Source organism: Narcine bancroftii, chromosome 4 (assembly GCF_036971445.1).
Source record: "Narcine bancroftii isolate sNarBan1 chromosome 4, sNarBan1.hap1, whole genome shotgun sequence".
Classification (NCBI taxonomy): domain Eukaryota; kingdom Metazoa; phylum Chordata; class Chondrichthyes; order Torpediniformes; family Narcinidae; genus Narcine; species Narcine bancroftii.
Window position 1 is genome coordinate 182839328 of NC_091472.1, and position 15540 is coordinate 182854867.

The 15540-nt window shown below is 39.5% G+C and overlaps 2 protein-coding genes and 1 long non-coding RNA gene across 8 annotated transcripts in view; 2 read left to right on the top strand and 1 right to left on the bottom strand.

Moving 5' to 3' along the window:
* tpcn1 (two pore segment channel 1) overlaps positions 1 to 1581 on the bottom strand; it is a 104005-nt gene extending 102424 nt beyond the window's left edge. For both annotated transcript variants that reach the window (XR_011356242.1, XM_069933183.1), the window contains exon 1: positions 1422 to 1581. Coding sequence is in view for 1 of the 2 variants with exons in the window: in XM_069933183.1 (XP_069789284.1) it covers positions 1422 to 1506 (85 nt within the window). In the remaining variant the exon portion in view is untranslated. The remainder of the gene's footprint in view (positions 1 to 1421) is intronic.
* Positions 1 to 15540, top strand: part of LOC138761299 (uncharacterized) — a 217453-nt gene that overhangs the window by 27375 nt on the left and 174538 nt on the right. The window lies entirely within an intron of this gene.
* On the top strand, positions 1548 to 14421 carry iqcd (IQ motif containing D). 5 transcript variants are annotated; one of them, XM_069933189.1, is made up of 5 exons: positions 1548 to 2363; positions 4436 to 5211; positions 11208 to 11441; positions 12678 to 12749; positions 13988 to 14421. In XM_069933189.1, the coding sequence occupies exons 2-5, from the start codon at positions 4492 to 4494 to the stop codon at positions 14267 to 14269; spliced, it is 1308 nt and encodes a 435-aa protein (XP_069789290.1). In that variant the 5' UTR covers positions 1548 to 2363; positions 4436 to 4491; the 3' UTR covers positions 14270 to 14421. The 5 variants fall into 5 exon arrangements, with proteins under 5 accessions (XP_069789290.1, XP_069789291.1, XP_069789292.1 ...); XM_069933190.1 differs by having other exon boundaries at positions 4440 to 5211; XM_069933191.1 differs by having other exon boundaries at positions 1548 to 1931.

Consider the following 15540-nt stretch of genomic DNA (forward strand, 5'->3'; position numbering starts at 1 on the left):
CCCCACCCCGGGGTTGCTGTAAGCCCTCCCCCTCTGTTGTGAATGGCTGATTTCAACAATACACATGTTTAAAAAAATTGTGCTTAATTAGAAAATCCTAAGCATTGAGAAGGTTCTTGAAGTACTTCAATAATCTGTTGGGTAGATGTTCCATGATTCATGCTCAGTGACAATGAATTATTTCAAAGTCAGGATAATATTTGTCTTGGGGAAATGTGAGGATGATCATGTTCCCCTGTGCATGATGGTGGAAGTTGCTAGTTTTGTTGTAAGAAAAGACTAACTGAATCTCTGCAATGTCTTTTGTAAATGGCATATAATTCAGCATTGGTATCACATGGTGGAGGGTAGTAATGTTTAGGATGGAGTGTCAAATCAGGCGGATGGCTTTTTCCTGGATGCGTTGAACTTCTTGAGTGTTGTTGGAACTGCTCTTGTCCAAGCAAGTGGAAAGTATTCCATCTCACTCCAGAATTGTGCCTTGTAGAAAGCATCGACAATGACAGATGAAAAGTCATTGATGAAGCACCTGAAGATAATTGGACCAAAGTCCTTGCCCTGAGGAATTCTGTCAGTGATTTCCTGGGGCCATGATGATTACCTTGCAAAAACTAGTACAATCATTATTTGATCATAATAGGACTCCAATCATTGGAATGTTTTCGTTTTGTGGCTATTGATTCAATATTACCAGGTTTATATTTAATGGGCGCATATCATGCAAGAATTGCAATTTCACACCAATGCATGTTTCACAACATATAATTGTTTCTGGTGGAGGTAGCCGAAAAGGAATTCTAATTTTGAGTTCCATTTGCCTCGCCTGCAGGAATCTCAGGGTTGTATGTGATGTCATGTATGTACTCTGGCAATAAATCTGATCAAGGCTATACAGTGTAAATGGGTATAAAACACCATTAATCTCATACTCATACTGCAATACCATCTGGTTTACTGAATTCCACTTGCATGTCAGTGACTGCAGCACAATTTTCTAACATTTTCGAAGCTCTCACCAGTAAATAAAACCTCATCCTTTCTGTTTCCCACAATGAAGTTGATAATCTTACTCTTCCCACCCACCCCACCCCCACCCTTGCACGGTGTGTGGTTTCAACTGGCCAGTACTTGGACAAGGTCCACTGACCAGAACATGCTGAGGCATTAGTGAGGGGCTTTCAAGTTTTGCACGGCACCGCCAGATCCGCCGAGACTCGGGGACCTGAATCATTAACCCACTCTCTATCGATGCTCGCTATTTTTACTTGAGAAGCAGATGGCAGCAAGTTTGCTTTCGATGAGATGTCAACATCCGTCGGCTTGCCCGCCCAGCTCCATGGTGCACCGCCTGTCCGGGGCCAAAACAAAGTTGCGCGGCTTAAAACTCTGACATTAAAAGTGCAGCCGGTCACATTTCCTACTTTCATTGGGGATCTCCTCTCTGTTTCTGCCCGCGTTGTCGTCTGTCAGGATGAGAGGGACGTCATCATCGTCTGGCAGCGCCATCGCCGGCTCGTCGCAGCCGCTTCTAGCCGCACTCACACCGCTCAATCTAACTTCACGCCGCCCTTTCTCCTCTTTGGCTGCTGATTGGTTTAAACCCTCTGCCAATCAAAAGCGTAGGGAACCATCAAGTTTGGTCTCGGCCCGTTTCCCGAGCCAGTCCCGCCCTCCGAGTCGAACGCGTGACGGGGGAGCCAGGGGGCGGGGCGGGAGGGTCACGGGGTCAGAGGGAAAAGGTGGGCGGGTGCCTTAGCAACGGAACAAGCGCAGCGAGGGGCTGATGTCGAGGTGAAGGATCGACCGCGGGATTTCCAGCCTCCTGACCAGCAGCTCCTCCCCACCCCCCGGGGCAGCAGAAGGGAAGGCGCCCGACCTGCCGCCGGGCTGGACGACTGGGAGCCGTGAACGGCCACTGTCGCCGCAGAAACGTGAGCTGTCGGAAACGCCACTTGTTGGTCCAGGTCCCACTGACTCAATTGCTCAGAAAGAACCCGGCTGCGCCCTTTCAAAACCAAAGCCGCTTTCAGGTGGCCAGAATACCCGACTGTAAAGCCCCTATTCGATCCCAACCCGGCTGTTGGGAGGCCGCCTGAAAGAGGAGCACTTACCTAACCCGCCTCCTGTCTGTATATTCTCCGGCTCCGAGAATCCCCCGTTGCACCTGAGAGCAGCAGCGGGACGACGGCCACAGTCGGCGATCGCTCGGACGCGGCTCTCCTTAAACCGGCACCTTCACGTCTTCTCCGCAGCCACCTGAACGTCCCAGCTGCGCTCCCCCAGCCCCGTCTGCTGGCGCATTATCTGGGTCTGAGCACCTGAAAGTGGCTTGGATCATAGGTGGTGGCGAGTTGATTTTTCAGGTTGGTGTGGAAACCAGTTAATTGAAGAGCACTCCATTAGCACAACGGTGACAGTATTTTAAAAGAACGATTGGTTGTTAAGCCAGACAAGGAATCATAAAAGGAGACCCAGGCTGGAATTCATCCCGATGGAATTGTAGACAGAAATAAAATGGCCCAAACAGAAATTTAGAGGATGCAGTCAAGCTCAAATTTCATCCGAGGCCTTGAACTGTTTAAAAATGCATAGGGTAAGCCAGGCAAAGTTAATTGACCTCATGAACGAACCCCATAAACTTGAGAGTGGAAATCAACTTGTGGAGGTTTATCTTTCTTTGGCTTGGCTTCGCGGACAGAGATTTATGGAGGGGGTAAAATGTCCACGTCAGCTGCAGGCTCGTTGGTGGCTGACCAGTCCGATGCGGGACGGTCGGACACGGTTGCAGGGGAAAATTGGTTGGTTGGGGTTGGGTGTTGGGTTTTTCCTCCTTTGCCTTTTGTCAGTGAGGTGGGCTCTGCGGTCTTCTTCAAAGGAGGTTGCTGCCCGCCAAACTGTGAGGCGCCAAGATGCACGGTTTGAGGCGAGGTCAGCCCACTGGCGGTGGTCAATGTGGCAGGCACCAAGAGATTTCTTTATATTATTTCACCTAATGGCCTGAATATGCCTGAGCTTGTCTGATCTCGGAAGATAAGCAGGCTTGGGCACTGGTCAGTATCTGGAGGGGAGACTGCCTTGGAACACTGGTGGCCGTCGATTTCTGGGAAGTGCGCTGGACAAAGTAATGACTGTCTGTCTTACAGTAGAGAAAAGTTAAAGATTTTCATATATATTACATGACAATAATGGAACCTTTACCTTTGTAAGAGACTCTCCCTTTTTAAATAACGAACCATTTACTTTTATTTGGTGTCTTTAAAACGGTACATTGTTTAAGGGTCCTTTGGCTTGGCTTCGCGGTTGAAGATTTATGGAGGGGGTAAAAGTCCACGTCAGCTGCAGGCTCGTTTGTGGCTGACAAGTCCGATGCGGGACAGGCAGACACGGTTGCAGCGGTTGCAGGGGAAAATTGGTTGGTTGGGGTTGGGTGTTGGGTTTTTCCTCCTTTGTCTTTTGTCAGTGCGGTGGGCTCTAATAATTAGAAAGTTGACGTTGAATTACACATCAACAAACAGTTTAAGGAGTGACCCTGAGAAGATAAAAGCACAATGACTTAGGAAAGAAATTCCAAGTGTTTCTACCCCAGGCAGCTGAAAGCATGACATCAGATAGTGGAATGTTAAAAATCTGAGACCAGAATTGGAAGAAAGCAGAGCTCTCACCCAGAGAAGAATGCTCTTGCACGGAGAAATGACTGACATTGCTCAATTCCCAGTTTAGCAAAATGGGGACATGGAGTTAATGAATTGTGTGAAATTAACATTCCAATAATTTCAGAGATAATTTTTGGAAGCAAAAATACATAAATGTTTAATTTTGATATGTATTTACCTATTTTTATTGTACCTGTAATTCAATATAGCCCAACTGGCTCTGATACAGCCAACCCAACAGGTCTCAAATGTTTCCATTAACTAGCCCAATGGTGCAGATTTGGTAGTGAATGATAAAAGCAGTAATGGTAGTCAGAAAGATTCCCAGGGTTAGAACCATAGCACAGAAACAGACCATTCAGCCCATCAAGTTTGAGATAAACTATTATTTTGTCCATACCTATTTGCCTGCACCCTTCCCATCCATGTATCTATCCAAATTATACTAAAATGTCAAAATCAAGCAGGCATTCACCACTTCAGGACAGAACCTATGAACTGACTCCTCCTGCCATGGCCACACCAAGCCTCAGATGTTAACCTTTGCATTCTAGAAAAAAATGTGTCAAGTGTGACATTGTTTAAAATCCTTTCCAAAAAGTCAGGACATTTTGATTTGCTGCTACTTTTTCATCAGGTGAACATTGAGGCATTCGATGTAGCTTTGACTGCTGTAGCAAACTGCAGCATCAGTTGAATGGTTAAACTCTGTCAATGGTTTCAAGGAAAGATTTTCAGAAGAATAGTTCTTCAAACTTTTAAAGTGCTTTCTTTTGTTTCAGCAAGATAGCTCACTGAAGATTTAAAGGCATCAAGGAATATATCGAAGAAAGAAATAATGGCAACTGAAACAATAGAACAGAATCACCAGAGAGAAGCCACAAGTGTTGAGATCATTGACGGAACCACAATTGATTATGATCTAAATTCTTCGCAAAGAGTGGATGCTCTACAAATTTTGGAACCAGTTAAAAGAAAGCTTGCGTCAGTTGAAGCTGAAAGAATTATTTCAGTTATTGAATTGGCTATTGAGAATTTGGAAAGAGTGACTTTGATTTCCCATGTAGCTTACAACCTCAACAGGTTTAGTGTTGCTGTTGGTTTAGAATTGACTTGTGCATTAAGGGAGCATGTTAGACTAGAGCAACACTTGCATTTTGCCATGAGTACATTGAATGAGGAAGAGTCTGAAGTGGAAAAGGAAAATAACAAGCACAAAGTGAAAACCAAAGCAGAGAAAACAAACAATGTCGAACTCCTTCATTGGGCTCTCAGCAGCTCGGTTAAAAACATTCTCCGGCTCTTTCGGGGCAATCCCTCAGCATGTCAAATAATCCGAACCGGATGTAAAGCACGGAAACCTCTTTGTTTAGGACTTATTCTGGCGCTAAGGAAGCTGAGAAATATTGTGTTTGGGAGACTTTTGATATCACCTTTGGAAGATAAGGAAAAATCCGAGTTTGTGAAAAACATCACGTTACAAAATAGACAAAACGCAGAAATTATTGCCACTTTGGAAGCAGAACTGGCAGCAGCCAGCCAAGATAAAGAAAATGAGGTCATTCTTACTCATTATTAATCTGATACCTTTTTTTGCAGGATGCTATGTATAATTCAGCAGCTTCACTAAATTTAGATTGTGTAATTACATGGAGGAATCTATATATCAGATTCTAAAATATATTGCAATGTCAAATTGGGGTCTGTCTTATATACACACTTGGCAAAAGACAGTATTGCTTTTCAGTTTGATATATTTTAACTAAAATATAGATTTCTGAAAATGTATAAGTGATAGTGTTTTGCTTTCTGCATTGTACACAAAAGTTAAAATGACAGTTTTACATAATTTGTACACTTTATTATTCTTGCCCAACAGTTATGAAGACAGGGTAAAACAAAATATATCTTAACACTGCCTGTCCTCATAACAGAAGGCAGACCTAACTAATCTTAATGCTAATCCTTGCAGGTATTGACCATACATCTCATCTTTCCTAATTAAATATTGCTGTAGGAATAAAAGTGGTAATAATGTGCAAAAGGCAGGAAACTGTAGGCCAGTTAATGTTTGTGGTTGGGAACATTCTTTCTTTCAATCTTTTTATTGGTTCCTGAGAAAATAATAATATCAAATACATATGATATAAAGTTCAGGTTAAAGTATATTAAAATTAGAGTAAACTAGATAAATAAGATCCATGTTGCTGATTTTAAAAAAGAAAAATTATGTGAATGAATGCAATCAAAGTCAGACGTCAACTACTAATTTCAATACTAAGAGTTCAAAAAATGAAGAAAAATAAAATTTTTTAATAAAGAACAAAAATAATTGATCTATAAATTTTGAAAATAATTGAATAAAGAACCCCAAAGAGAACTTTTTAAACTTGTTTTAGTAGTTGAGGACCTAATTTTCTCTAGAGAAGGGGATGCCATCAAATCCAATAACCATTATGTCTGTGTGGGAGAGACAACATCTTTCCACCGCAGCAAAATGAGCCTTCTAGCGATCAGGGAAGCAAAAACAACTACATGGGATTGAGACAGAATCAAAATTAAGTCCATTAGTCCACTCATTCCAAAAATAGTAATAAAAGGACGGAATCAGATATATAAAGAATTATAAATAGTGTACTAAATACTTCTTTAACTCCTTACCATTGAGGCTTCCCCAAGACTTGTATTTTAATCTTTTCTGGGAAGTATATAATTCTAGACCTATTCAGAAAGGACTGCTTTGAGCCCTTTATGAACTACTTAAGATTTAGCGATAGTTCTTCATCTAACCAAAAGAAAGTTTGGGAACATGATTTTCAACAATTGTTTGATAAAGATAGAGAGGAGTCTATTTTGAAAAATGTACTTTCATCCTCTCTCTGCTAGACATTACTTATTACAATTTAAAGTAGTTCATAGGGCCCACTATTCCAAAGTTCAATTAGCTAAATTTTATCCCAATATATCCTCTAATTGTAATGCGTACAACTTAGGAAGGTACTTTATATCATATATTCTGTTTGGAAACATTCTTGATATGATCTTTAAAGAAGAAACAGCAATACATCTGTTTAGAAATTGTTCCATCAGGCAGACACTGCATGGATTCAGGAAGGGCAGATAATGTTTGATGAATTTACTAAAGTTCTTTGAGGGTATAATGAGTAGTGGATAGAAGAGAATGGATGGATGTTGTATTCTTGGATTTCCAGAAGGTATTGCAAAAGGTGCCACATCAAAGACATATCCATATGATAAAGATGCTTGGAGTTGATGGCAATGTATTAGCGTGGAGAAAGAATTGGTTAACCCATGTAGATGGTTGGAATAAATGGGCGTTTCTCTGGCAGTAATGAGCAGTGCTTGGCACATCTGTTCACAATATGCATTAACTTTTGCAAGAGGAGGCTGAGTTTAGCCTGTCTATGTTTGCTGATGCCACTAAACTGAGTGGAAAGGCAAATAGTGCAGAAGCTGCAGAGAGTCTACAGAGAAACATAGCTAGGTTAAGTGAGTAGGTAAGGCTCTAGCAGTTGGTAAATCCAAGATCATTGACTTTGGAAGGAAAATAGTAATCAGATTATTATTTAAATATTGAATGATTGTAACATGCTGTTGTCAAGAGGCACTGGGAGTGTTTGTGCATAAATTACAAAAATTAACTTTGCAGTTAAGGTGGCAAATTGGACTTTGGCCTTCATTGTGAAAGGGATTGAATTTAAGAGCAGGGAGGTTCTACTTCTCATGTATAGGTGAAGCTGCACCTCCAGTTCTGATCTCCTTCCTGGAGAAAGGATAATATTAGCTTTGGAGCAAATGGAGAGAAATTCGGCAGATTCATTCAAGAAATGAAAGGGTTACCCTATGAAGAGAGATTAAATTTCCTGGGTCTATACTTGATGGAATTCAGAAGAATTAGGGAGGATCTTATAGAAACATATAAAATAATGAATAAGATAGATAAGATAGCAGCAGGACAGTAGTTTCCATTGATAGATAAGACTAAAGCTCAGGGTATCACCTCAAGATTCAGGGGAGTAATTTTGGATGGAGGTGAGGTGGAACTGTTTTCCCAGATGCTGTGGATTTTTTTTGTCCAAGGAAGCAATAGGGGCTGCCTCATTAAATACATTTAAGACACATTTAGAATATTTTTTATATAGTAGGGGAATTAAGGGCTATGGGGAAAAGATGGAGCTGAGTCCAGGGCCAGATAGCCACTATCTTTCTGAATGACTGAACAGACTAAAATAGGCCAGATGGCTCCCATTTCCTATGTTCTAATTACTCCTCCCCCCTCCCCCTCCCATCACTACAACTCTAGCATGGGACACCTTGAAAACTACTAAGATTCATACAACCAAGCCTTTGTACAAACAAATGAATGTCACTTATTAAGAGAAAAATCATCACTGCAGACATTTTGATCCTTATTACAGTAATACACATTGATCTTATAAATTTGTATTTTGTTTCAGAATATCGGAACAGAATTCACCTTATTCATCCCTGATGCAAAATTTCTAATTCTGTAATGTTTACAACTACATTAGGTGTGCAGTAATTATTTCTGATTTACATACAATGTGAGAGCAGTATGATATTGTCCCATTTATTGCATTATAAAGACATGTTGTATTAAAATAATGGTCTCGCAGAAAATAAACAGAGCTGCTGTATTATGTGATTTCCTGCACATCTGATAATTGCAAGTTGGATAAGCGTATACAGAGCCGTTGTCATACCCACACTCCTGTTCGGCTCCGAATCATGGGTCCTCTACCGGCACCACCTACGGCTCCTAGAACGCTTCCACCAGCGTTGTCTCCGCTCCATCCTCAACATCCATTGGAGCGCTCACACCCCTAACGTCGAGGTACTCGAGATGGCAGAGGTCGACAGCATCGAGTCCACGCTGCTGAAGATCCAGCTGCGCTGGATGGGTCACGTCTCCAGAATGGAGGACCATCGCCTTCCCAAGATCGTATTATATGGCGAGCTCTCCACTGGCCACCGTGACAGAGGTGCACCAAAGAAAAGGTACAAGGACTGCCTAAAGAAATCTCTTGGTGCCTGCCACATTGACCACCGCCAGTGGGCTGATAACGCCTCAAACCGTGCATCTTGGCGCCTCACAGTTTGGCGGGCAGCAGCCTCCTTTGAAGAAGACCTCAGAGCCCACCTCACTGACAAAAGGCAAAGGAGGAAAAACCCAACACCCAACCCCAACCAACCAATTTTCCCTTGCAACCGCTGCAATCGTGTCTGCCTGTCCCGCATCGGACTGGTCAGCCACAAACGAGCCTGCAGCTGACGTGGACTTTTTACCCCCTCCATAAATCTTCGTCCGCGAAGCCAAGCCAAAGAAGAAAGAAAAGAAAGAAGATAATTGCAAATAACTAATCACTATGAACACCATCAACTGTTCTTTAGTAACTAAATTTAACTACTTCTGTTGATATATTTTTAAGTGTTAGGAGTCCAGAGGATACCAAAATCTAGCAGCAATAGAAATTAACCAAGACAAATGGTTACTTAAACAAAAGTTGTTTTTAATTCTCTTTAAACATTAAAACAGGATCAAACTTTAACTTGTTACTATTAACTTATCCCCCTTCTAATTCTAAGCGCGTGAGTATGTAATGTGTATAAGTTTAGAAAAGTTCTTTGATTCACAGTCCAATCTCACTTCTCAATCCTCCATGTTCACCGGCATCCGGCAATTCTTGTACTGTGCACAGAAACTAACAATGACGAATCTTCACCAGGATCTGGTGCTTACAGGTTAATATTGGTAAATGAAGGTTCTTGTTGGTTTCAGGGAGAGATTTGTTGCTCATTGGACACACATAAACTGATTCCCTCCACCAGTAACTTTAGTGTCTTGGCAAAGAAACTTTCTCCATCATGGGTTTTCCAAATGATAACCTCTTCTTCCAAGTCACCAGAGTTCCTCTTGTTTCCCTTGTTTCAGGAGAAACACTCTAGTCAGCTATTTCTTCTTGTAAGGACTATAAGTGGGTTTCAACAGCCTGAACTCAGAACTCACAACCTGAATTCAGAATGGGGTTTTCAACAAGCTGCCCGCTTGCCATGTTGCAGCCTCCAAAAGCCATTGCAGAACAGTTGAACTCTCTCTCCCTCTCTCAAAGAAAAATCCTGTTTGTTTTTTTTCCTCTCTCTCTGCTTGCAAAACCACATGACCCCTCTAAGAACAGCAAGCTGCAACCAGGCAGATTGCTAGCACCGGATTCAGTTTCCATTTAGTCTGTTGTCCATTTAGTCCACAACATCAGTCCAATTAATGCCTACTTGTGAAGTCTCCATAGGCATTCTTCAAAGTTTCTGTAAAGTCACTGTGGGACATGAAGTCTCTCCTTATGCATAGCTCTTGCATTTTAAATGAGATGTCTTTTGTAAGGATCTGTGAAGTGACCTACGCTAAACCTCCACAATCTATCTCTTTTAAAGACAAATTAATATATAATATAAAATACCCCATAACAAAAGGAACATTGAATGTAGTGAATCATTAGTTCGGTATAATTCCAAAAATGTGAAGACTGAAGCAATAAGAAGCATCTTAGTCCATAACCATCTGGATAATCAGCCAGTCCACCATCATCTATAAAGATTGCAGAACTTGGTTTGGACTAAATGCTGTTTATTGGACACTGCTGCAACTAAAGAAAGCGTGCAATTTTCTTCTGAACCACATTTGATAATACTACAAACAAGCATCCCAATTGAACATCAACACAACTTTTCTATTTTTTGTATTAAGTAAAATTGATTGTTTCGATGCTGTTAAAGCTATTGGATAGATTATGTTATTTCACAATCCAATTCTTCAGAACTCCATCAAATAAAATCAGCGAGGATATACCTATTGCATACTTTGTAGAATCAATGATTTAGCATAACAGGACATTATTCCAATAATCTCTTTGAAAGAGCTATCCAATTTAACCCAGACTGCTGTCCCCATAAACCATTCATCCACCTGTTTGAGTCACATCTCTTGCTACTGCCATATTATCATAATTCCATGAGCTGGTAGTGCATGAAGTTCACCATTATTTATGACTTACTGATATTTATGACCGTACACTCAAAGCTTATTCTAACCTTAAATTCCCACTGAATTTTCACTCACAGGGAAAACAAGTGGTTATCTTCATAAAAGTAATTGCAGGAGAAAAATCAGATGGGGAAAAAAACCTAAATTCATTCCATTGATAGTACTAATAACTTTTATATGGATTTCTTCAAATGTGGTTTGAACAATTCAACAAGGTTTAAGGTTTTAAAAAAAAAACATGGGTTGCAACTTTGTGTAACAGATATATTTAGACATACATTTTGCAACATGGTAGCAAAATATTAAAACTAATACTGTACTTTAGATTATGAGAGAAATTAGGAGACTAAAATCAGTCAGGTGCTTGTACTGTACAAATCTGTAAGTGACATATATTTAATGTATTTAAGAAAATTCTTTATAAGGAGATGTAGTAGTATATTTAACATCAGTATATTATGTTCTATTTCCAGATGTTGAAGAAGAATGAAATAATTCGAAAACTCAAAAACAACCTACTTCAACTTGACTTACTCTCAGAAGATTACATTTGTCAAATTACACAAGATTCAGAAAAACAGCAGCTGGCTGACCAAAAAGATTCAGAAGCGAGAGTCATCAAGTTACAAGAAGAAATATCTCAACTCCAAACCCAAATGAATAACTTGAAAACAGAACATAGATCTTCTGAGCAAGCATTGAGAAGGGTACATAATTATAGTCAAATATTAGCCAAATGTTCTATTTTCCATCAAGCTACACAAGAACATAATATTGCCTTTCTTTGTGAAAGTATTATGTTTGTCAGAGACAAATTAATCAATTTTTTAAAAAAAACATTAGGTTGGGTTGAGCTGATGAACAGTGAATTCCTCCCAGAAAAGTACCATTTAAAATCCAAATTGTCCTGACTTAGCAGCAAATATTAGGGAATGGAAAATTATCCAAGATCCCTGCTCATGATTATAATTGTTCACTCCTGCAGGGATAGACCAATCACTCAAATGCAATGCTCCCTGTATTGCAGGGAGCAATATTTCTGACACCATAAATAAAATCTAAATCATGACCTTTTTGAGTTATTAAAATAAAATTGTTGCTAATGAATCTGTATCTTCAAGAAAGGGAGATAAATTATCAAAAAAGTAAACAAAAGCACGTACATATATGTAATATGCCATGAATTCTTTACAATGGAGATGGGTATTTGTGGAGCAAAAACTGGTAAACAAACTTTGGAAGTTGGAATTCTACATGAGTCACAAATACTTGTTAATAGAGTCACAAATACTGAAAAAGAAAAAAAAAAATCAAAATTTTCAAAAGCTCTGGGTCCAAAATAAAAATGGAATGTGCCAGGAATACGACAAAATCTTTTGTGGTCAGGCTTAGAATACAACAGGCAAAAAGTAATTCAACACAAATTAGACCAAATAACAAACGATACTTAATATTCTGTGTTTGGCCAAAAGAAAGCAAAACATAATGAGTACTGACTTGGAAAAGTTTGGGAACATTAATATCCCAACACTTCTGTTCTTAAGTACATATGTAATTCCTCACATCTGCCATAACAGTTTTCATACCTTCCATTTTATACATCCATATTCAAAAAAATATCTGGTCATGGGACACATATGGTATTTCCAAGCTTTGCCAATATGATCATGAATTAAAAACAGTTTTGATAACTAATATTATCTTGACTTTGACAATCAAAATTGGTTGTTTAATTTCAGCGCCTGAATATCAATCAGCAAGTTCATGATTTGACACTGTCTATCTCCTACGAATTTTTGAGTTAATTCACGAAATAACTATTCAACATTAATTCCTGGTTGTAGTTTATTATTTCTGATTTTAATGAGAACAAGTTATCTTCTGTTTCCAGGATTGATTGAAAATTTTCCAGAATCTGATATCACCTTTTTTTTTTATTTCAGCGCAAGTTCAAAACTGAAACAGAAATTGAAAACTGGATCCAGAAGTATGATGCTGACATACAAGAAAAACAGGTATTTTTTTTTTCACTCATAGGAGATCCTAAAGAAATGTTCTCATATCTGTACAACAATTACAAAACTTCAAGGAAAATTGGGCATATCAATAACTGCTGACTTTACTGGTAATGCCCTACATCTCATAAATTATTTTTTTTGTAAAAGAACTATCTCGTAATTTACCTCTCTGTTTAGAAGCATTAAATAGTCATCTAGCTATACATCACAGAAAGGGAATTTTTGACCCAGCTCACCTGTGGCGACCAAGATGCCTACTTGTACGAGTAGGTCTCTCTTTTCTACGATATCTGACAGGATCCTGCCATTCACTGAATGTCTTTCACTTTTAACTTTCCAATGTATAATACTTAACATTCTTTTAATTAAATATGCAATATTAAATCAATATAAGTAAATGTTCAAGGAAGGTAACTACCGTCATCACAAATAGGACATTTAACATTATTGAATGGGAATCTATTTCCAAACACTTGAAGCGCACGATTGAATCACCTGAATTGGAATATATTCAGGTTGTACAAGGCAGGAAGGACAAAGGAAACGAAGGCCAAAAAGGTTAAAAATACCTCATGGGATAAGCAGCTGTTATCATCTTGGTTTTTCAAATGTGGTCACACCAACATCTTGTACAACTGGTAACATGATGTCCCATCTCTTGTCCTCATTGGCCTGTCAAATAAGTTCTAGAATTTCAATTGTCAATTCATTGTGAAAGGAAGGCCACAAAAAAATGGCATGTGGTTTTATTTTTGGCAACACTCTAATTCTGGTACCAGAGAGGTAAGTGCAGGATAGTAAAAATTTACTTTATATTGCTTGCTTGAATTTCTGTGAAGCATGTGATTTTGAAAATAATTATTAAAAGGGAGATATGTCTGCTAACGAAACAATTGCTGGAGGAACTTTACACCATCATGTCCTCTGTGTTATCCAAGGGATTTATCCTGCCTGTTAAATCAAAAGTGGTAAGATATGCAGAACAAATTTCGGGTAAGCAGAATCAGAGAATCGGATGTTTTGAACTTTAAACTACAGTGACCCATTTTGAGGATGTTCCTTAAAGTTGGTTTAAATTGTAACCAAAAATAAATCACACAAAAAGCTAAATTGATGTTAAATTTTGAATAAAACATCCATTTTGCAATATTGTATTTAGAAAACAAATCAACGTTGAATGCCATGTTAATAATGAATAATTATGAAAATGGATTTAAATTATTATTTTCTTCCAGGATGAATATGTACAGCTTGTTAAATTGTATAAAGATGAAGGTGCCCTGCTCTTTGAATTAGAAGATAAGATTGAATCACTTGAAACAGAATACATTCAGGTTGTAGAAGAAAGAAAGAGAAGAGCAGAGGAGAGAAAAGCCAAAGAGGAGCAAATGTACCTCATGGGAAAAGCAGCTGTTATCGTCCAGGCTTTCTGGAAAGGTTACAAAGTCCGCCAATTGATGAAATCATTCAAGAAAAATAAAAAGAAAAAGAAAAAGGGGAAAGGGAAAAGAAAATAAAAAGTAACTGAGGGCAGATTGAAAAATAAATGTAATCCATCTTCCCAAGATTTATTGCCAATTATTGAAATATTTCCTTTGTTAAAATATTGTTTGCATAAATAACATTTTGTAGCTTCCAAAATTTAAAATAAACTTTTGTGTTCTCTGTGTGCACATGTGTTTATAAAACAGTGAGGTGAAAAATACAATGAACAGAATGCTGGAGCATCTCAGCTGATCAACACCATCCGCCCAATTTAAATGTGTACATTGACATTTCATATCTTCAACATTACTGTACCTTTTGCCTCTGCAGATTCAACGTGACCCGCTGCATTCTTCAACATTGTTTTTGTTCCAGATTCAAGTATTTGCAGACCGGTTTATCTCCTGAAATATACTTCTTTCTGGCTGCACCTTCCTCTGTGGAGGTCCGTCTCAAACTTCCTCTGCTCAGAGTTCATAGAATTAACCCTCGACTTCAAGATTCAATTTATCGTCATGTAATAAAGGTGGTGCAATATTACTTGGAATTTGTTTTTGTCCACTAAGGTAGACCAATTCAACATTGGCAGAAATAGCCTTAAGCGTCTCAAAGAAACAAAAATGTCCCCTCGGTCACCGAGTGACCATGGATTCGCATCTAGCACTTCCACAGCCCCCACAGCCACACACAGAGTCCAGTCCACATCAGCAACCCAAGCTCCAGACCCTAATAATCGACACACTCAGGAACCCTTCAGCATCATTGGCACCCTCTCGCATTCCAGTTCTGGTACCTGATACCTCACTGGTCCGCTGCCATAGACACTATCCCATGGGTCATCTCCTCTATTTCTCCTTCACAAACGGGTGGTCTCCCTATTTTTTTTGGTACCCTACACCAATCCTCTGCTTCCCCAGAGTCTGCTTCCCCAGTCCTCTGCTTCTCCTATGCTGCCGATCATAGGACCTGCCATCTTTGTTGCAGACCCCATGGTCGTAGTATTTTTAAATAAAACCACTGTCTGCTCCATTTACAGGCCATTTAAAGCATGTATGGAGCTGACGGCTGTTGCACTGTGGTTGGACCCTGAAGGAGTGCTGTGACGCCGCTCTCCGCGGGCCCGCACCAACGACAGTGTTGCCGTTACAGCAGCTCTGGCAGTGGCACCATTTTCCAACTCGAGATTTAATCGCTGAGTTCGTGGATAAAACACAAACGTGCTGAGCTGTGGGACTGACATACTTCACAACAGTCTAATTCTGGCATTTTGTCGTAAGTCCCAGTACATTGGGTTGAGAAAATG